Genomic DNA, 23933 nt, shown 5'->3' with positions numbered 1-23933 from the left:
CCAAGGGCTGTTGATTTCGCCTTGTAGAACTTTTTCATTTTCTTCTACTTAATATGGTAGGTGTCACACCCATTTTACAAAGTTTTTTCCAAAGTTATATTTTGCGTCAATAAACCAATCCAGTTACCATGTTTCATCCCTTTTTCGTATTTGGTATAGAATTATGGCATTTTTTTCATTTTTCGTAATTTTCGATATCGATAAAGTGGGCGTGGTTATGGTCGGATTTCGGTCATTTTTTATACTAAGATAAAGTGAGTTCAGATAAGTACGTGGGCTAAGTTTAGTAAAGATATATCGGTTTTTGCTCAAGTTATTGTGTTAACGGCCGAGCGGAAGGACAGACGGTGGACTGTGTATAAAAACTGGGCGTGGCTTCCACCGATTTCGCCCATTTTCACAGAGAACAGTTATCGTCATAGAATCTATGCCTCTACCAAATTTGAGAAGGATTGGTAAATTTTTGTTCGACTTATGGCATTAAAAGTATTCTAGACAAACTAAATGAAAATGGGCGGAGCCACGCCCATTTTGAAATTTTCTTTTATTTTTGTATTTTGTTCCATCATATCATTACTGGAGTTGAATTTTGACTTAATTTACTTATATACAGAAAAGATATTAAATTTTTTGTTAAAATTTGAATTTAAAAAATTTTTTTTTAAAAAGTGGGCGTGTTCTTCATCCAATTTTGCTAATTTTATTTAGCACATATATAGTAATAGTAGTAACGTTCCTGCCAAATTTCATCATGATATCTTCAACGACTGCCAAATTATAGCTTGCAAAACTTTTAAATTACCTTCTTGTAAAAGTGGGCGGTGCCACGCCCATTGTTCAAAATCTTACTAATTTTCTATTCTGCGTCATAACGTCAACCCATCTACCAAGTTTCATCGCTTTAACCGCCTTTGGCAATGAATTATCGCATTTTTTCGGTTTTTCGAAATTTTCGATATCGAAAAAGTGGGCGTGGTTATAGTCCGATATCGTTCATTTTAAATATCGATCTGAGATGAGTGCCCAGGAATCTACATACCAAATTTCATCAAGATACCTCAAAATTTACTCAAGTTATCGTGTTAACGGACGGACGGACGGACGGACGGACGGACGGACGGACGGACGGACGGACGGACGGACATGGCTCAATCAAATTTTTTTTCGATACTGATGATTTTGATATATGGAAGTCTATATCTATCTCGATTCCTTTATACCTGTACAACCAACCATTATCCAATCAAAGTTAATATACTCTGTGAGCTCTGCTCATCTGAGTATAAAAATCGCAACAACCCTAATGATGGCAAAACGGCGCTAACGCAGCATTGCAGAGAAACTGGACACTCTTCCGATTTAGAAAATGTAGAAATTCTACAGCAAGAGAGGAATTACAACAAACGCTATATATTAGAGATGCTACACATCATATATACACCCAGCGACAAACGCATAAACTTCAAATCGGATACAATTGGTATTGCCTCTGCCTTTAGGCAGCTGATCAACAACAACAACCATAATAGATAAGAGCATCTCCAAGTGTTTACCGAAAAGTTGACCTGCAGGCTGCAGCTGATATCATTGAGTGGCGCTCACTACTCATTAGCCAACTTTCTGCTTATGTTCATTTTTTGTTTATGATAACGGCTTTGTATTATTTACATTTTATTGTTATTTGCTTGGCACTGTTCGTAAACTTATATTTTTGTTACACTAGTGGACATATTGCATTCAACAGTGTAAGTTCTGTACTTGTGCAAATGTGTATTTTTATGATTTTAATATGTATGTTTGTTCTTTTCGTACCTAGTCCTGATGATGACTTCAGACTGAAGTGAAATATCGACAAACTAAATAATATAATTGTATATTAAAAATTCACGTATTGTGTTTTATTAAGAATATACAAATATTTGGCCTAGAGCTCGTTTATATTTAAAAACTAATTTTGAATTTAAATTTTTAATAAAAAAATTTTCAAATCATTGTTTTTTTTATTTTAGTTGAACAAATTAATTTTTAATATTTTAACATTATAAATTTGAAATATTCTCTTAATTTTTAATTAACATTCCTGATTAAAAAAAAAAATTCCTAAGCAAAAATAAAATTTTTGCTAATGGGTAAGCGTCCCTAGGGCCGCTCAATTTATTGTAAAGATTAATATACTTAACATACGTAAAACTCGTTGCCAATCTTGTTGCCAGTCGTATTGCTCATCTGGTCCTGCTGGTTTGCTATAGTTGGTCTCCGGCTTTTTTTATGCGTGGTAATTGCGGTTTGCTGATTGCCATGAAGTATGCCTTTTGTTCTAGTATATGGGCGGAAAAGTAGTAGAAAACGCTAATCGTGTCTGTCAACTCACGTTAGTATCGAAATTCAATCACTCCCGTATCCATACCAACGCCATCGTCTTAAAACAGCTGACCAGTTTTCTTCCCTCCTTTAAAATATCAAAACCAAATCTTTCGGAAATTCAAGATGTTGATCTTGCGTATCCATACTTTTATACACGCGGTCCCATTGGTCTCATCATTGGCAGTGGCCTTATACCCCAGATCCTCCTACAGGGAATAAGGCATGGAGTTTTGGAAGTTTGCTTGCGCAAAATACTGTTTTCGGATGGTATCTGTGCGGACCACTGACCTCCACCCAATGCTCTACATTTCATACCCATGTCCCAACAATACCAAACGAGGATCTGAGCTTCCAGCTGAAACTGACCTTTATAAAGTGTTGGTTAACTTGATCGCTCCTAAAACAGAAACTGATGCGAGGATCAAATTCGACGACCTAATTGAAAATTTATCAAAGCATTTCATGCTTTAAAAGGTCACAGAGGATAGGGGAACCGCTGCAGGAGTACGTCGTGGAATTGAAACAAATTGCCCAACATTGTGAGTTTGGAACATTCCAAGATAAAGCATTACTAATCCAGTTTGTGTGTGGAATCTCCGAGGAGAAAATTCAAAATCGGCTTTTAAACGATGCAGAGCTTAAGACATTTGAGAAAGCAATCGGAATTGCGACAGCAATGGAAATGGCAACCAAAAGCTTGGTAGCTATGAAACAAGGAGATGGTCATGTACATGCATTGAATGGAGGTAAAACAAGCTCGAGAAACCAGAAGAGGCGAACATCAAATAACAGTCGAGTTAATAGCAATGACAAAAGAGAGAAAACTGACAAAAATATCGGCAGTCAAAGAGAAGAAGAACAGCGAGAAAGACGACGCGTGAGGTGTTTTAGATGTGGTGCAATTGGACACATATAACGGTATTGCAGGCAACCTAGAAGGAGGAACGTGAACAATTTGAAGCTGACAATGCAAGCGAAAGCAGTGATGCGGAAGAGAACTTTGAGTACGATTGTAGGTATTTAAATAATTGTAAAACAGTAGAGAACATAAGACCGCATAAAGTAAAATTAAATATTAGTGGAAAAACTATTGAATTCGAAGTAGACACAGGTGCTAGCGAGACAGTTATAAGTAAGTTTCATTATAATTTATATTTTAAGAAAGTAAAATTGATTTTGGGAAGAAAAAGCATGAAGTTGATATCCGGTGATTGTATTTGTTCAATAGGTAAACTCCAAGTAAAAGTGCGTGTACAAAATTATTCGTTTAATTTATATATGAATGTATTAGACACATTTGATGACTTTACTCCTCTGGTAGGTAGAACTTGGCTTGAAATCTTATTACCGTCGTGGCGGAGAGTGTTGGAATTCGGAAAAGATGAAAATGTTTGACACTCCGTAAAAACTGCTGTGGCCAGTATAATTGCGAAATATAGAAAAGTATTTACGAAATCCAATGACGTCGTAATAAAAGATTTCAAAGCGGAGATCGTACTAAAAGAGGACGCATGTCCAATTTTTTGTAAAACCTGAACAGTTCCTTATGGTTTACGGGTTAGTGTTGAAAAGGAGATAAAAAGATTATGCGAAGAGGGAGTGTTACGAGAAGTAAATGGGCAAGTCCAGTAGTTATTGTAAACAAAGGAGACGAGAAAATTCGGCTGTGTGTTAATTGTAAGCGTACGATTAACAAATATGTGGAAACTGAACACATACCGATTCCGCGAATCGATGACATTTTAGCAGGAATGGCGGGGTGGAATGTGTTTTGTAAAATTGATTTAATGGGTGCTTATTTACAAGTGGAAGTGTCTGAGCGGTCACGGGAATTGTTAACGGATAATACACACATTGGTCTTTTTCAATATTCCAGACTAATTTTTTGGCTGAAGACCGCGCTCCAAATCTTTAATGGTATAATGTGCGAGATTTTGAAAGGATTGGATAAAGTTCACGTATATTTTGATGATATTTTAGTAGGTGGATCTACTCAACAGGAATGTGAGAAGAATTTAACGAATGTATTAGAAAAACTAAAATGTATAACGTAAGAGTGAACGAAGAGAAATGCTTATTTTTTTTAAGGAACTTTGCTATTAAGGATACTCCATAAGTTAAGAGGTTATTCGACCAGGCCAAGAGAAAATCAAAGCGGTTTTAAACCCTTCTGAGCCGCTAAACAAAGCTCAATTCGCTCTTTGTTTAGGCATGGTAAACTTTTACCATAAATGTGTAGCAAATTCATCATCATCGTGTTTGTATACGCTGAATAGCAAACTTGTTGACTTCAAATGGACAGCTGAGCATAGTGCTTGCTTTGAAAAGAGTAAAAAGCACATTCTCAACATTGATTTTCTTACTCACTATGATCCATCGAAGCCAATTGTTGTTGCGTGCGATGCTTGTCCGTACGGAGTGGGAGCGGTGTTATCACACATTATTGAAGGCGAGGAGAAACCGGTTATGTTTGCATCAAGCACACTATCCAATGCGGAAAAAATTACTCTCAGCTGCATAGAGAGGCATTGGCTATTGTTTTTGCAGTAAAAAAGTTCACAAATATATTTATGAGTTGAAATTTACTATACAAACAGACCATCAGCCGCTACGAGCGATTTTTTGAAATAAAAAAGAGATGTCAGTTGTAGCAGCTAATCGTTTACAAAGGTGGGCGATTTTCTTATCGATGTATGTATAACTTCGAAATCCGCTACAGAAAAGGCCCAGCACGTTGATGGGCTATCGAGACTTTTCCACTAGATAAATCAGCAGAAAAAGAAATGGTTAGTATCAATAATGTGTCCATCAATAATTTTCCACTAAAAATTGATGATGTCAGGCAAGGAACAGGAAAGGACAAATCTTAAAGAGATTACATAAGATAACTAAATGGAAAGGTTGGCAGAATACTGTGAAAACAGGGCTAAAGGCTTATTTTTCTAAGCGTGATTCACTGGCAATAAAAGATGGTTGCATTTTTTATGGGGGTCGATTGCTGATTCCAAAATCGTTAGTTAGGGCAGTATTAGAGCTCTTGCGGGATAGTCACGTAGGTATAATGAGAATGAAGTCAATCGCGCGCTCATATGTATGGTGACGGAACATCGATAGAGACATAGAGAACTGGGTTACGCAATGTAAATCTTGCAGTGTTTTTTAAAATAATCCACCTCCTTTTTTGACTATATGGGAATCAGCGCAGTTTCCGTTCGAAAGAGTTCATTTCGATTTTTGTAAAATTTCGAACATAACGATTTTGGTGTTATTTGATGTGTACTCTAAATGGATAGAGGCTGTAGAAATGAAACGTACAGATGGTAAAAGTCTTTGCGATGCTTTTAGAAGGATATTTCCGATTTTCGGCTTGCCGCAGAAAATAGTGAGCGATAATGGGCCTCCCTTCAATTCAAATACATACTTATCCTTTTGTAACTCCAATGGTATAGAGGTACTGAAATCTCCCTCTTACCATCCACAGTCGAATGGAAGAGCATAAAGAGCAGTACAGACGTAGAGTTGACCCAAAAATGGAAAATATGTCTTGGCAGCTAAAAGTACAAAATTGTTTGCTTAAATACCGCAACACCCCCTCTACGGCTACCAACGAAAGGCCAGCGAGCCGAATGTTTACATATAGGCCTCGAACGTTATTAGATGTGTTAGCGAGCACAGAAGGTAGGAAGAGAGAGAACAAAATTCAGAAACAGGTTACAATACTCAGGAAGAAGAAGAGAAAAGAAAAATAAGAAGGTGTTTTAAAGTAAATGAAAATATATTGTATAGAAATATATTTGGAAACGTAGTCTGCGATAAATTAAGTGAAATGCGTTCTGAAAAGAAATAAATAAATGCAAAATCATCATATGCAGAAATGGCAAAAAGAAACGCAAACAAAATAGTTATTAAACCTATAAACAACAAAAATACAAAAGAAACTAAGAAAGCACTAAAAAAAGTAATAGAACCAACCGAAGGTCTTATCACGACTGTTACTAACATAAATAAAGGTGCGATAATAGTTGAGTGCAAAAACAGTGAAGCAGTAGAAGAAGTACAAAAGAAAGTAAACAAAGAAATATGTCAAGAATATGCTACGGAAAAATTGAGAGAAACGAAAAAGCGAAGAGCGTTAAAAATAGTGGGGCCATGGCGGAGCGATACAAGGTGTCAGCATGGGACAGCTGATTATAAACTTTTTTTATTTGATTTGATACATCAACTTGCGGCGCAGTACGATTTTGACATTTGTCCAACGAATTTACAAAAACAAAGTACATAGAATTTTTATATATGTTTGTAGGTATGTAACCATGCTGCCACCTTGTATCTTTTCGTAAAGTTGAATGGGACAGTTGTAGAGTTTTTGAACATATAAATGTACCTAGATGTTTTAAATGTCTAGGTTTCCAACATAAAGCTAGTGATTGTGCATTTAAACAAGCATGTAGCAAATGTGGTGAACAGCATGACGTTAAAGAGTTTAACTCAAACATCATAAGATGTGTTAACCGCTTTGACTTGGTGAGAAGAAAAGTTATAGATGTTGAAGTGGATCACTATGCCTATAGTACTAAGTGCCCTGCATACATACGCTATCTGCAGAGCAAAAAAGCGAAGAAATAGCAACCAATTAAAAACTTTGAATTTAAATGTATCTATTTAAATATATGTAGTATTATTTCTAACAAAAATGAACTAGAAAATCTTATTGTGGAGCATAAACCTGCGTTACTATTGTGCTCGGAAACATGTACCACGGGTGATATTAGAGAAGCAGAGTTACATATTAATGCCTATACGGTAATTAGATGTGACTCACATAGCAGACATACAGGAGGTGTCTTAATATATGCTCACAACTCTGTGAAATACAACGTTATATATAATAACAGCATTAATAATAATATTTGGTGCATCATAATAAAACTAAAAGAGTGCGATAAAAAATGGCAAATAGGGGTTTTATATCACTCATCTAATACGAGTGATTCTGACTTCTTAAATTATCTAAATTAAATGTTGTTGGAAAAAATTGAGTTAAATGTGAATTGCTTCGTGGTTGGAGACTATAACATTAACGTTAATAATGCCAACAACACCTATAGCAAAAAATTTACAGATATGTTTAATGATTTGGCAATGAGCCAAAAAATACTCTTCAACACACGTATCACAGATATAACAGAAACAAAAATCGACCTTCTATACTCAAATTCGAATGATTTTATTTGTCCAGGTTTTGAAAAGTATAAAATATCAGACCATGAAACGATAGAAATAAAAATTAATACATCAGCACCATATAAAATGAGAACAACAAAAACAATTACCTCATGCTAGCTTTATAATAAAAAAAATTTACTTAACTTGTTGCGCGCATGCAGTTTTGTGATAAATGATTCAACCAGTATAGAATCCCAATTAGACATAGTAAACAATGCATTTCTACAATGTATGACAGGATTAACATTTGAAAAAGTAGTGAAAGTAAGACTTATGAATAAGTGGTATGATCATGACCTTACACAATTAAATAAACTTAAATATAATCTTTTAAATGAGTCTAGGAAAACAGGAAATTGGGACAATTATAAAGAAATAAACAAAAGATACAAGAAACTTATCAAAAAGAAAAAGGCGAAATATATGGAAAACAAAACTTAATTAGTAAAAATAATAGCAAAAAAATGTGGAAAAATCTAAAGCAAACCATAAACCTGAAAAAAGATCATCAAGAAATAAACAAAAATCAAATATTAGATAAGCAAATCGAAGAAAAGATCGAAATTGCGAATGAGCTCAATAACTTTTTCGTAAACAGTGTTTTAGAAATAAACCAAAGTATCGAACATTTTGATTTAAATTTAACCGTATCTGAGAGCAGTTCGACACTCAAATTTAATAAAGTTGTAGCAGATGACATTGTCAAAATAGTTCGGCTATTCAAGAACAAAATTGGTGGCAAAAATCTTTTTTCAGAAGGAGTTTTAAAAGATTGAATAGAGTATACAGCTTATTTTTATGCAAAAATTATAAATGATAGCATGGAAACGGGCATTGTACCACAAAGATGGAAAACGTCGACCATTATACCAGTTAAAAAAATAAAAAATAGTATAAACCTGAGGAAATGCGACCTATAAATACACTACCATGTGATGAAAAAATTGTGGAAACAGTTATAAAAAATAAGTTAGAAAATTACTTGGAAGACAATAAATTAATAATAAGTGAACAATCGGGATTTAGAAGAAAACACTCATATGAAACGGCACTGAATTTAGTGATCTCTAACTGAAAGGAAGATCTAAATAACAAAAAAGATGCTGTTTGCGTTTTCCTGGATCTGAAAAGGGCATTCGAAACAGCGGACCGAGACATTTTGCTCCAGAAAATGAAATTCATGGGAATTCAGGGTAAAGAGTTAAAGTGGTTCCAAAATTACTTAACTGGCAGAAAACAAAAAGCCATAATCGGTGATGAAGTATCGAACGAAATTTCGGTCCCATTAGGGTTACCGCAAGGCTCTGTATTGGCTCCTTTCTTATTTTTGATTTATATTAATGATATTTTTTGTAATAGATATTAGAGAAAAATTGTAAGTTTACAAACGGCGATGGTTACTAGGACATGTTTCTGAATTTCACTTCTTCATCAGCTAGCTTTTCGGGAGCTGAGCGTTGAACTCGAATCTCCAACATACATATCACTGCAAGCCTTTAGCTGGTAAGCCATATGAATGTCCCGTTGTTCGCTGTACAATTGGTCTCTAAGAGTTGCCTTTTTGTTTATATTCCTTTTGATCACCATGTAGGCACATACACTCTGTATGTAGTTTATTCCTAATGGTGTGGATACGATTTTTAGGCGCGCTTTCGAAAGCTTAGTAACATTTGTTCGGATTTTTACAGTATTTGTTTTTTTAATACTTCCGCTGTTACTATTATATCAATATGATCATATGTATTTAATTAGCGAGCTTTGCTCATATTACTTTATACAATGGTGTTTGTAATTGATATTAGAGAAAAATTGTAAGTTTACAAACGGCGATGGTTACTAGGACATGTTTCTGAATTTCACTTCTTCATCAGCTAGCTTTTCGGGAGCTGAGCGTTGAACTCGAATCTCCAATATTCATATCACTGCAAGCCTTTAGCTGCTAGGCCATATGAATGTCCCGTTGTTCGCTGTACAATTGGTCTCTAAGAGTTGCCTTTTTGTTTATATTCCTTTTGATCACCATGTAGGCACATACACTCTGTATGTAGTTTATTCCTAATGGTGTGGATATGATTTTTAGGCGCGCTTTCGAAAGCTTAGTAACATTTGTTCGGATTTTTACAGTATTTGTTTTTTTAATACTTCCGCTGTTACTATTATATCTGTCAGAAAGCTGGTAACCCTACTCACGAAAAAGGCAATGAACAAGAAGATGGCTGTCAGTCAGTCGATTGCGAGAACTAAAATAGAAAGCGTCCGAACTGCAGAGCCAGCGTGGAATTTATGAAATTTATACAAAAACTCTGTACAAATAAACTTTTTATTAAACGTTAAATATCTTTATTGAAATCATTTCATTGGAACTCAAGAGGTCTCCTGACAGCCTCAGGAGTTGGATGAAATCCACCCTTATAAACGTAAAACTCGAAATACAGCATATAATTGAATAAGTGCAAGTGTGTGTGAAAAAACATTCAATTGTGAAAATATGTGTTTAAACGAGTAAAAATACATATTATCGAGTTTAAAAAAAAAACGTGTTCGCCATTAAATTAAATTAACATATCGTTTATCTAACGCATAAAAGAAGTTGAGACGGCGCTGTATCAATTCGTGGTAAACGGGGCTCCTCTGCACTTACGTTTTAGTATTGTATTCGTCGTTAATTTAAAATTTGCGAGTCCATATGAACAAGAATTTTCTCAACACAAAAGGTGGAGTGAAATTCGGCAACAACGCTATTCGTCTTTACTTGCTTGTGAAACATATTCTCTCTCAGCACGACCAGCCTGAAGAGAATTCACCAGCAACGTCATTCGTTTCAACTTTAATATCTTTCTCGCAGCACGAAAAGCTGAAGGAAACTCGTCAAAACACTGTTCGTTATTTTCTCGTGGAACGTATTCTTCTTTCAGCACGACTAGCCTGAAAATAATTCACCTAGAAAATAAAACGTTATTCGCTTCGTATCGTGGAACGTATTCTTCTTTCAGCACGAATAGCCTGAAAAGAATTAACCAAAATAAAACGTCATTCGCTTCGTATTCTGGTATATTATCTCGTTTTATGTTATGTTTATGTTTCATTTGCATACATGGTAAACAATTTGATGATCATTGAACGCACACGCAAGGTTTATATATATTGGTGGCAATAGTAATGCAACCAAAGCGACAATAACAATCAAATTGTCTGTTACGTTCATTTGTGCTCACATTACTCGCTATAAAATCGTTCAGTTGTGTTTGGTATTCATTTTACAATTCGTATTTATATTTTAACTCAACTCCACTCGTTGAATATCATTAGCAAAACAAAACGTGAAAAATGGAAAACGTTCGTTCCGCAAACGTCGTTGAGCTAAGGCAAATGTGTAAAGATGCAGGACTTCCAACTAGTGGTAACAAAAACACTTTAATAAAACGTTTAGAAACACAAATCCATACTGAAGAACATTATTTAAGTGCAAGTTCGATATTGTCACAGCGTGTGGCAGATTTAGAAAAAACTATTCGTGAAATGGAAATACGGCAAAGTGATGTAATGTGAGGTAATGTCCAGCAATTTCGAACCGCAGCGTATCTCTTCACCACTAGATACACAAGCAGTGCCGTTGCCTAAAAACGTAGATACAGTGCAATCGGTTGTGCCACCATTGCAGACGGCGATCCCGCATCCGTGTCCACCACCTTCAACTCAAACATTTCCAATTTCTGTTAGTAGTGCCTTCCCTAATGCGCAGGGTGCACCCGTATCGTACTCAATACCTGTTTCCGGCGGTTATGCTCAGCCGATTTTTCAACCTAGTATTAACTACACGTACCTTCCAAGTTACACTGCACGACCCGTCCAAGCCAATATTCCGTACATTCCCCAACAGCTGGTTTGGCAATCGCGCCCTATGTATAATGTCCGTGAAATAATAGAGCTATTGCCAACATTTGACCCACTTTCAAGTGTATCTTTAAATGCAACCCAATTCATACACCGCGTCGAAATGGTACGAAATGCATACGGGATAGATGATAGTATTTTACTGTGTGCGGTGCAACAGAAAATGCAGGGACCCGCTAAACAATGGATCGACTCCCTGCAAGTCGTATATACGTCGTGGGCAGAATTTTCTAATCGATTAGTGTGCGACTTGCCATGTCTACAAAGTGTCGCGGATGTGCACATAAAAATGTCCCAAATGAAAAGAAATACGAATGAATTACCACAAGAATTTTATTATCGTATGGTTGCGTATGGTATGAAAAGAGGCATTCCAGAAAACGATATCACTATACATATTGTGAACGGTATAAATGATGCGGACCTTAAAAGAAAAATATCTAATTATTACTCGCGATGTATTGATTTGTTGCGTGATATCAATAACTACAATATATTTAACGAGGTTAAGACGAATTCACAAGCAAGGCCAAAACCAATGGTCCTAACAAATGCTACGTCCGGTTCGCGAGATATTGCTACAAAATCCAACGAAAATGTAAAGTGCTACAACTGTTTGAAGTTTGGGCATTATTCAATAAAATGTCCAGAACCGCAGAAAAAAACACGTTGTGAAAATTGTCAACGCACTAATCACACAATCGAAACTTGTCCGGAAAAATCAAATAATACGGTAAGACTAATTAATCAATCCGTTCAACCAACAAAAGAAATTATTGACGTAAACATCAAGGAGATTAAAGTGAACGGACTTTTGACAAATTCTTTCGTAGATCCTGGCAGTAGTCGTACTCTTGTAAGAGGCACCTTTGCCAGGAAACTTGGCAGCTGTACACCGTGTTTAATAACATTGAATGGGTTTGGTGGCGGTAAATTCGTATGTAATGAGAAAATAAACTTGATAATAGAAATTGACTGTGAGAAAATTGAAAGTGGCGGGTTGATAGTAGAAGATAATTTGATAAGTGAAAATGTTTTGCTTGGGACTGATAGTTTGTGCAGAAACGGAAGTCGGCTGGTTATCGATAATGAAGGTTGTCGTATTGAAAATGTTTTAAACATTCGTGAACGTACTACTCTCGTTAATAAAGATTTTGACAAACTCGAGAGAGTAATTGCTCTCCTCATTCCGCGGTGTTTTCTCGGAAAAGGTTTCAGAACTCGGTAGATGTAACATCATGAAAATGCAAATCGAATTAAACTCGAATATACCGGTAAACATGAAGCCGTATCGCCTGCCATTCTCAAAGCGGCTGATTCTGGCAGACATAATCAAAGACTTACCCGACAATGAAATCATACGTTTATCAGAATACTCATATGCCTCACCAATTGTACTGGTCGAGAAGCAAAATGGTGAGCATCGCCTCTGTGTGGATTACAGGTGCCTTAACAAAATCACGAACAAAACGTCATATCCGATGCCAGTTATGGATGAACATTTCGCTCAGCTAGCAGGTAATAATTATTTTTAAATATTAGACCTAAGAATGGGGTATTATCAAATAGAGCTCGAAGAACAATCAAAACAGTTCACAGCATTTGTTACCAACGAAGGGCATTACGAATTCAATAGAATGCCGTTTGGTTTAGCCAACGCTCCGGCCGTGTTCCAAACGGTAATGAATAGGTTAGTATCTAAGATGGAACCTGGGGAAGTTTTAGCATATTTGGATGATGTCATAATACCAAGCCGCACCATTGATGAAGGATTACAACGTCTTAAAAAGTTCTTATGTATCTTGGGCGATAGTGGGTTGACATTGCGTATAGACAAATGTAAATTTTTAGAAACACGAATCGAATACCTCGGTCACGTGATTACCGAGAACGGTATAAACCCTGGAAATCGCAAAGTATCAGCTATTAAAAATTTCCAAGTGCCTACGAATGTCACCGAATTAAGACGGTTCTTGGGTCTCACAGGCTTCTTCAGGAAGTTCGTTCCTGATTACTCGCTAATAACTAAGCCCTTGACCACGCTCCTACGCAAATCCGAACAAAACTCGTTCTGCTGGACTAATCTTCAACAGACCTCGTTTAAACGAATCATCGAACTTTTGACAACCACTCCGGTACTGGCCCTATACGATCAAACCGCGCTGCACGAGGTACATACTGATTGGTCTAGCTGGTGTGCTGATGCAGTCACACGATAACAAGACGTGGCAGCCTACAATGTACTTCAGTCGACACTGCACAGATCCGGAAAGGCGCTACCATTCATATGAATTGGAAGCCCTCGCTGTTGTTGAGGTACTAGAACGATTCCGCATTTACTTGTTGGGCAAAAAGTTTCGTTTGGTGACTGATTGCTCAGCCGTGGCCAAGGTACGAGATAACAAGGAACTAAAGCCTAAAATCACGCCTTGGTGGTTGAAGATATCGGAGTTCGACGTTGAAGCAGTACATCGTTCAGGAAGCAGACTTGCGCACGTAGACGCAATGAGCCGAGCGCCTGGCCAGCCCCCTGAAAACGTAGAGCCGGCTGGATCTATCTTTGAAATAAACTCCGACGTTAATGATTGGCTTTATACGATGCAAATACAAGACCCGAAACTTCGTGAAATCATCGCCATTTTGCAAGGCCACGTAAAATCTCAGCGAGCTCCAGAGATCAAGAAATATTTTCGTATCCAAAATTATCGCCTTTATCGTCAAGAAGAAGATGGACTGAAATTTGTCATCCCCAACTCCGTACGTTGGCGCATTGCTCAACTTTGCCACGACAAGATGGGTCACCATGCTTTGGAGAAAACCATTTATCGAATTCGCAAAACGTTTTGGTTCGCGAAAATGCGGAAATACATTAAAAATTATATCGCCGCGTGCACGGAGTGCTGTTATCGTAAGGCCCAATTCGGTAAGGCTGAAGGTACTTTGCATTTCGATCCGGTAGACCCGATTCCGTTCCGCCTGATTCATATCGATCATCTCGGGCCGTTTATTCGTAGTAAGAAAGGCAATTTGTACGTCATAGCGATTTCAGACTCGTTTTCCAAATATCTCATTGTTAGACCGGTTCGCGATACAAAAACGACGCACGTAATAAATTTGTTAAATGATGTAACGAGCTATTTCGGGGTGCCTCTTAAAATTATTACGGACCGTGGAACCGCTTACACGTCAAAGGCATTTGTATTGCGAGCTGAACGATATAAAGCACGTAAAAACAGCGGTACGTACTCCGCGAGCAAACGGGCAAGTCGAGCGGGCAAACCAGATGATTTTAAATTACTTACGAACCTCGGTTGACAACCCTAAGGAATGGGACTTGTTGCTGCGAAATTTACAATTTACAGTCAACTCGCAACCGAATAAAACGACCGGATATAGCCCAAACGAGCTAATATTCGACTATAACTTGCGCGATATCGTACACAATTTGTTAATTGCCGCCGTGCATGATGACGTCGACCAAACCGTATAGAAGATTCCGATAGACGAAAAACGTATACAAGCTACGGAGTATATCGAACGCGAACGACAAAAATGGAAAAAACGGTTTGACGAAAAACATACAATCCCTCGAGTTTATCGCGAAGATGATTTAGTTGTCATTGAGAACGAAGCCGCCGCTACCGGTGAATCGAGAAAATTAGAGTCAAAATATCGTGGTCCGTATCGTATAGCAAAAGTCTTAAACAATGACCGGTATTTAATCGAAGACATTCCGGGAATGTCAATAAAGTCGTGAAACTACTCTTCTGTTTTCGAATCTAGCAAACTGAAACCTTGGTGTAGAAACTGTCCCGAACTCGATGAGAACGAAACAAGCTATAGCGACCTAGAAGACAACGAAATCGGGGTCGATTCCATATCAGGAAAGGCCGACTGTCAGCAAGCTGGTAACCCTACTCACGAAAAAGGCAATGAACAAGAAGATGGCTGTCAGTCAGTCGATTGCGAGAACTAAAATAGAAAGCGTCCGAAATGCAGAGCCAGCGTGGAATTTATGAAATTTATACAAAAACTCTGTACAAATAAACTTTTTATTAAACGTTAAATATCTTTATTGAAATTATTTCATTGGAACTCAAGAGGTCTCCTGACATATCAATATGATCATATGTATTTAATTAGCGAGCTTTGCTCATATTGCTTTATACAATGGTTTTAGTAATTGATATTAGAGACAAATTTTAAGTTTACAAACGGCGATGGTTACTAGGACATGTTTCTGAATTTCACTTCTTCATCAGCTAGCTTTTCGGGAGCTGAGCGTTGAACTTGAATCTCCAACATTCATATCACTGCAAGCCTTTAGCTGCTAAGCCATATAAATGTCCCGTTGTTCGCTGTACAATTGGTCTCTAAGAGTTGCCTTTTTGTTTATATTCCTTTTGATCACCATGTAGGCACATACACTCTGTATGTAGTTTATTCCTAATGGTGTGGATACGATTTTTAGGCGCGCTTTCGAAAGCTTAGTAACATTTGTTCGGATTTTTACAGTATTTGTTTTTTTAATACTTCCGCTGTAACTATTATATCAATATGATCATATGTATTTAATTAGCGAGCTTTGCTCATATTGCTCTATACAACGGTTTTTGTAATTGATATTAGAGAAAAATTTTAAGTTTACAAACGGCGATGGTTACTAGGACATGTTTCTGAATTTCACTTCTTCATCAGCTAGCTTTTCGGGAGCTGAGCGTTGAGCTCGAATCTCCAACATTCATATCACTGCAAGCCTTTAGCTGCTAAGCCATATAAATGTCCCGTTGTTCGCTGTACAATTGGTCTCTAAGAGTTGCCTTTTTGTTTATATTCCTTTTGATCACCATGTAGGCACATACACTCTGTATGTAGTTTATTCCTAATGGTGTGGATACGATTTTTAGGCGCGCTTTCGAAAGCTTAGTAACATTTGTTCGGACTTTTACAGTATTTGTTTTTTTAATAATTCCGCTGTTACTATTATATCAATATGATAATATGTATTTAATTAGCGAGCTTTGCTCATATTGCTTTATACAATGGTTTTTGTAATTGATATTAGACTTAAACTTAACGTGAGTAAAACAAAATATATGGTTATTAGCCGAAAAATCGAAAGCGAAGTTGCTAATATTCAGCTCAGGGTGAAAGATGAAATGTTGGAGCAAATAAAATCAATAAAATATCTTGGGATTGTAATTGACAACAAACTCAAATTTGATGAACATATTCGATACACTGTAGGAAAGATAGCTAAACAAGTCGGTTTTATGCAAAGAACCTGTAAATTTATAAATAGAGTTTAAGGATATCGTTTACAAAAAAATTGATTGAATCTCATTTTAAATATTGCCCATCAGTCTTATTCATTATACCAGATACAAAAATAGATAGACTTCATATATTGCAAAATATGTGTATGAGATTTGTGTTACGGGACAAGTTAGATGCGTCGATAAGCGACACACTAATAAAACTAAAATGGTTAAGTGTCAAACAAATTATTTTTTATTATACTATGAAAATGATCTTCAATATACGAAGGGGAAATGTACCTGATTATTTAACAAATAATTTTGTATATATTAATGAAACCCATAATTTTAATACCCGTTGAAAAAATGATTTTAAACTGCCACTCTATAGAACTGTAGTGGACAAACAAAACCTTTTCCACAAAGGATTTAAAAACTTTAATGAATTGCCTAATGAAATAAAAAATTGTGAAGAAACTTATGTATTTAAAAGCAGGCTATATGAACATTGTAAAACCTTACCTATAAGATAAGTTCTACAATGTGATTTAATAAATATTGTTCAAACTAGGCTTACGCTGTAATAAATAAATTAATTAATTAATACCTGAACGTATAATAAAAAAATTGAGTAATATAAGATTTGTTATTGTTGTAAATGGTTATCAAAAACATGTCCACATAGATCAAATAAGAAAAGCAAATACAACGTATGTTAGAAGTAGTCCCATTACTTTTCAAAGTGAAGATAGTCGAAAAAGGTCGAGATCACCGGAATCAAATATAATCATAACACGAAGTCGAAGCAAGAAAAGTAGAGGTGAATTAGGTACGGAGAATTAATAATAAGCATAAATAAAGAAATATGTAAATAAAGCAAAGAGCTGGCATGTAATCAAATTAAATCTATAGTTAAACATATCAATAATGTACATACTTGCACATTTAATAAAGGGTAAGAAGATGATATGTATGTATTTGGCAACTCTAACACTTACGATATTACAATATCCAACATAAGTATATAATGTAAATTTAAGGTTCATTATTGTCTTGTTCTTTTCAATAAAGGTAGTCTCTCACTAGCAGTTCCCGGTGTCGTATTAATTCTACGATATATACATATTTGGAATTAGAGGAAGTCGCTGAATCACATGTCCTATCCGATGACGACCGTGCATGTGAGTCGTTCTATCAAGAAACCACATACCGACAAGCCAATGGACGTTACGTCGTACGCCTCCCCTTCAAAGCAGGGATCCCATCCCAGATATCTCTCGGTTCGTCCCGGTCACAGGCTATAAAACAGGCGATTCGTATGGAACACATAATCAAAAAAACTGCTTTCTTTGAATCTGAATATAATCATGTACTAGAAGAATATCTATCCCTGGAGCATATGAAACCAACTTCTCCCGAAGAAATCCATCAAAACGAAAAGTATTTTTCATATTATCTTCCTCACTATTCTATAGAGAAACCGGAGAGTGCATCTACCAAAGTCAAAATAGTGTTTAATGCCTCCAAGCCGAGGTCTTCAGGAGCATCATTGAACGATATCCTCCACACACGCCCTACTTTGCAAACCGATCTTATGTTCGCCATTCTCAACTGACATCTTTATAAATATGTATTCAATGGCGACATTCAAAAAATGTACCGATAGATCCTCCCACATGAGGACGACCAGCAGTATCAGAGAATTCTTTTTCGTCGAAGCCATGGCACAAAACCTACCGATTTTGCCTTAAAAACTGTAACATTTTGGGTAAATTGTGCGCCATATCTGGCTATCCGAACATTACACCAGTTGGCAAAGGACTCGAGGAAAATAAACTTACGTCGACGACATCTTGCCTGGAGGACATGACCTTCGCTCCTGCATACAAGCCCCATTCCAAACCATTCATTTTTTAAACTCCGCGGGGTTCCCCCTCAAGAAAATCACCGCCAACCATCCAGAGGTTCTTGTCCATATTGCAGCCGAAGACTTGCTTCACTCAGATTTATTGAAATTTGATTGCTCAAATTCAACGAAAACCCTCGGCATTAGTTGGAATGCATTAAACGATTCCTTTTCGTATGTCCACTCAAATACCTTCTCAAGCGACTAAAAGGCAAATTTTATCTTCTGTTTCAAAACTTTTGGATCCGGCAGGGTGGCTTGCGCCTATTCTGATTCACGAAAAGATATTGCTACAGCAGATATGGTTAGAAACTACTGAATAGGACGAATGTGTCCAATCACCCTGCAAAAGTGGATTCAATTCGTATCCGACCTACCAGTTATCGAAAAAATTCGAATACCCAGATGGACTGAGTTTTCTCCAAACCAAAACATCCAAATTCATGGCTTTTGCGATGCTTCCGAGAAAGCATATTGCGCAACTGTATATATACGTTGTCAATCGGATGAAAAAGTATCATGTTATCTTCTCTTTTCTGAAACAAAAGTAGCACCTTTGCAAACAGTGAGCCTACCGCGCTTAGAACTGTTCGGTGCAGTCCTATTATCCAAATGCATAAAAAGTCTAATTAATCAACTACCTTTAGGAGACATTGGAATGTTCTTATGGTCCGATTCATCAATCGTCCTTCGAAAGGCCACCAAGCAATTGGAAAATATACGTAGCGAATCGTAGGTCACATCAAATGGCGCCACGTATCTACTAACCATAACCCAGCAGACCTCGGTACCCGAGGATGTAGACCACAGGATTTAATTTACCAATCACCCTGGTGGACCGGACCAGGCTGGCTTCTAAAACCCCCTGAGCAACGGCCCTTTGATCGCGTCAGAAAGTCGTTCCTCACTAAGAACGAAAAGTTGAGGCGTTTCACATTTCGGAAAATGAACCCGACATGATAGACCGATTCTCATCTTGGTCGAGGGAATTTCGAGTGATAACCTAAATTTTTCGTTTCCTCTATCGAATCAAGCCCATACAGTTCACGCAATCGATGAATTACGATTTTAATCACTCAGGCTGAAATTCACTGGGTAAAAACACGTCTCATAAAACTCGCGCAGATGAGAAATCCGGTTGAATATGCCCAACTTTCCAACGGACAAACTATCTCACTTCTCCCCCTGAATCCCCTTCTCGACAAAAACAACCTTCTCCGGGTAGACGGCCGATTAATCCACTCAGATCTCCCGTATAAAGAAAAATATCCAGTCATCGTGCCTGAATCCTCACGTTTCTGCTACCTATTTCTCCAATATCTACATAATTTCTTAATGCACGCTGAACACCAACTCATGGTGAGAACTGTTAGACAGGAATATTTTATTCCGCGATTGAAATCAAAAATTAAGTTTTGCATACGCTATTACAAAACATGTACCATCTTCAAAAAAACTTCGAGATCACAAATCATGGCAGCCTTACCACCAGTACGTTCTAACTATTCCTTACCATTTACCTATACTGGACTGGACTTTGCAGGTCCCTTTGATCTTAAATCATCAAGTATTCTTAAAGCACCAATAATCAAAAGCTACGTCTGCGTTTTTTCGTGTTTCTGCACCAAAGCAATACACCTAGAACCCTGTTCGGACCTTTTAACCAAAGCTTTTCAAGCCGCCTTTTCCCGATTCGTCGGAAGGCGGGGTCACCACACGAATCTTCTCCGAAAATGGGAAAAACTTTGTCGGCGCCAACAGGGCATTTCAACGAGACTTTAAATAATTCCTGAAAGAAGCGTCCGATGATATCAAGGAAAAATACTCTCTTCAACCCCTCGAATGGCACTTTTTACCACCCAACGCCCACCACATGGGTGGCCTTTGGGAAGCAGCCGTTATGAGTTTCAAATTGCACTTTTAACGTATTGCTAGCGGTCATCATTTTACATTCGAGGAGCTGGCCACATTGCTTGCGCGCATTGAAGCCATACTCAACTCCCGACCCTTCTCTCCTATGTCCAACAATCCACAGGAATTACTAGCGTTAACTCCGGGGCATTTCCTATGCGGTGCGCCATTCCTGGCTGCGCCGGAACCCCTACTCGATAATCTCTCTCTTCATAACAAATGGAAAAGCTTAAAAGGTTACAATACTACTTTAGTCAAAGGTGGAAAGATGAATACCTCAAAGAGCTTCATAAAAGGTATAAATGGAAGACCCCCCAAAGAGGACCTTTCTGAGGGAGAATTCGTCGTCCTTAGAAATTAATTGGTACCCCAAACGAAAAGCGCCTGGGCCGAGAAGAAAAGGTTTACCACGGAGTTGACAATCGTATACGCGTTACGGACATTAGAACGCAACATGGAATTTTGACCCGAGCAATAAGCAAACTATGCCCTCTTCCCATCCAAACTGAGGTGCCTAGCCCTCCGTCTAATTACCACTGCCAAACTTGTTTGATACTTTTACTAAATCGCATCTCTCTTACAGAAGCCGTGACACCTGTCGATCCTCATTATCGGAGGTCTCCGTCGGCTATCGTGTCCGAGTACACCGTGAACCGAATGTACACCAGTGTTCGATATGCTTCCGCTACCACACCCTGCGTTTTTTCCGGGAGTTTAAATTAATGGATGTAGAGGAGCGTCGAGTCAAGGTACGCTTCCTCGAGTACGGCCCAAATGCCTCGCCGAACACACAACCATGTCAGAGATTGCCAATCCGAGAAAAAATTTAAGATATGCCGACAATTACACCATACCTTATTGCATCGTCCATCCGCGGAAGAGCCGGATGTGGAGCACACATCGCCCGAAACGGCCCGCCGCCGCCACCTCCCGATCGGCTTCAAGACCCGCTGCTTCACCTGCCCGACGTAGACCTCAGCCGTTGGATGCTCACTTGTGCCTCGAGCTCCACAATTCCATCAGTGCCTTACAACGCCTCCGCAGAGCAGTTGCACCTGCAGAGCAGCTGTTCCGTGACTTGCGTTCACCTAACCACCCATCTGTGACTTGCAATAACTTCTCCGGTGACTTGCGTTCACCTCACTAGTTATGACTTGCGTTCATACAACCCTGGCTGTAGAGTAGACTGGAGTTGTCATCCAGTGTTTCCAGTCAACATTGTTGGAGTTGCCTTCCATGAATCACTATCTTATTATAAATACTAGTGCCATACACAACATCGCTCTCTTGCTTTTTACTACGGGTGATATCAGTTTGTATCGACAAAACTACCGGATCCATCCAAAATCATCTACCAATCATCCACCATTTCCATTAGGTCATCAACTACAGATAAATCATCATCATCTTTACCTCCACCATATCTAACAAAGGAAGTATCTATCCTCAAACCGTAAGTTATATTGTTCCGAATAAAACCAACCGAAGTAGCACTTGCGCTGCATTAGTCCCCTCATTCCATCTAACCATTGCGCGGTCGCAAGAAGGATCAAATCACGAGTTCTAGTTTTCGACTTAACTAATCAAGTTTCATTTAATCGAATTCCATTGTGGAAATATTTATCATTTAAATTATCATACTTGCTATTTGAAATATCAGCCTTGAAATTCCAATTGTTAGTTTTAAGTGTTAAATGCAATAAATGAATTGTTCTTAATTGGAAATACGCATTCACATCACTGCGATAAACACCGTATATAAATAAGTCGTAGGCTTTGAAAAATCAACTTTATTATTTATTTCATACTATAAGACCCGGCAGACGTTGTCCTGCCCCGAATTTGGCCTATCTGCATACATTTTAATAAGCTTTTTCCGTCTGTCACTGCCCTCCCCTTCCCCCTTTTCGCTTATTCCTAATCCTTTTATTCACTCCTCCCTCCGTCTTTTTCGCTTCATCTATCTTCATCTTCGTCTCATTCTATCTCTTTCTCAATCTCCTTTTCTCTTCTCTCAATTCCTTCTCATTCTTCTGCATCCCTTATTGCCTGTCCCAGAGGGTGGTATGTATTTTATTCCAGTCCCAGTCCCAGTCCCACTCCGAGTCTCAGTCCCAGTCCCACTCCGAGCCTCAGTCCCAGTCCTGGTCCTAATCACAGTCCCAGTCCGTCTCTGGATAATATATTACTCTATACTAAAGCACTCATCAACAGCTTTCATTTGATATCCAAATTGTATAAGCACTGTCTAGGCATTCACTGGCCCATGTTTCGGCCTATATCTAGAAACCCTATACGTCGATCGCAACCAAACCTATGTAGTAACCACTGCGTGAGGTTTACGCAACTTGTGTGAAAGTTTAAAAAATCGGCCGACGCATCTCTTCAAATACCGGCGACCAACTAACACGCATTTTAGCCTTTGTTTTTATATATATGTATATATTTTTATTTTTCACACTTCACTATAATATTAAAACGAAATGCAGATTTTCGTTGCTTTTGGAACTCGGCTTAAAAATTGCACAAGGAACAACTAAAGACTCTCCTGTATTAAAAAAAAGTCATAGTACCTCAAAATCGCGGGCCCCCTCAGAAACCCCCCTTTTCGGCGTGCCTGGTGACGTGCTATACTAGATATCATTCGCTATAATATTTTTTATTGATAAGCAGGTTGTTTAATTAAACACCAAGCAATTACACGGAAGTACATCCGCACCATCTGAAAATATGAATACCACTGCGTATACGTAACATTTTAATATTACGTATAAACAAAAAAGAAATTGCAATAAAATAATATTGCGACTATAAACTGAGATATGACCTATCCTATATTTCAAGTTAGATCAAACTACACACGGGGTGCAAAACAAATTCAAAATCGGTTCAGTAGTTTAGGAGTCCATTGGCCTCAAACCTGTGACACGTATTTTTTACATATTAAGATGTATCTATAACTTATCTACATTATGCGTTTGTTTTTAGGAAGCACTTCTGCATCGGAACAAATTTTAACGGAGATCCTTGATAACTAGCCAAAGTGTTTGCTAAATTCCAGCTTAATATTTATTAAAATTATATTTCCTAACACGTATTTCTAATAAACTTTGTACAAAGAGTATTAAATGGTAAAACTTATGAAAATGTGATTAAATCAAACAAAAACCGAGTTTTGAAACTTTAGAAATTTGTGCTGCCCGCATTCCCTTTTAAATATGACTCGTTAAACTGGTAAAAAAAAGTTATCTCAGTATCAACTCTCCATAGAGTTAATTTCAAATTGGGAGTTCTTGAATCTTCGTACGAGAAACTGTTGTGTTCCGATATTTGGCCGACAAATGTAACGGTCAAACCCTTCCAGTTTTTCCGAA

The 23933-nt window shown here is 37.6% G+C and overlaps 1 protein-coding gene across 3 annotated transcripts in view; it reads left to right on the top strand.

Moving 5' to 3' along the window:
• LOC137236957 (protein anoxia up-regulated-like) overlaps positions 1–23727 on the top strand; it is a 1647042-nt gene extending 1623315 nt beyond the window's left edge. For all 3 annotated transcript variants that reach the window (XM_067760043.1, XM_067760044.1, XM_067760042.1), the window contains one exon: positions 23548–23727. In XM_067760043.1, the coding sequence (XP_067616144.1) occupies positions 23548–23597 (50 nt within the window). In that variant the 3' untranslated portion in view covers positions 23598–23727. The remainder of the gene's footprint in view (positions 1–23547) is intronic.
• Positions 23728–23933: the final 206 nt, after the last annotated feature.

This window comes from Eurosta solidaginis, chromosome 1 (assembly GCF_040869045.1).
Source record: "Eurosta solidaginis isolate ZX-2024a chromosome 1, ASM4086904v1, whole genome shotgun sequence".
Classification (NCBI taxonomy): Eukaryota; Metazoa; Arthropoda; class Insecta; order Diptera; family Tephritidae; genus Eurosta; species Eurosta solidaginis.
Note: the sequence above shows the minus strand (reverse complement) of the source record. Positions and strands in the feature narration are given on the sequence as shown.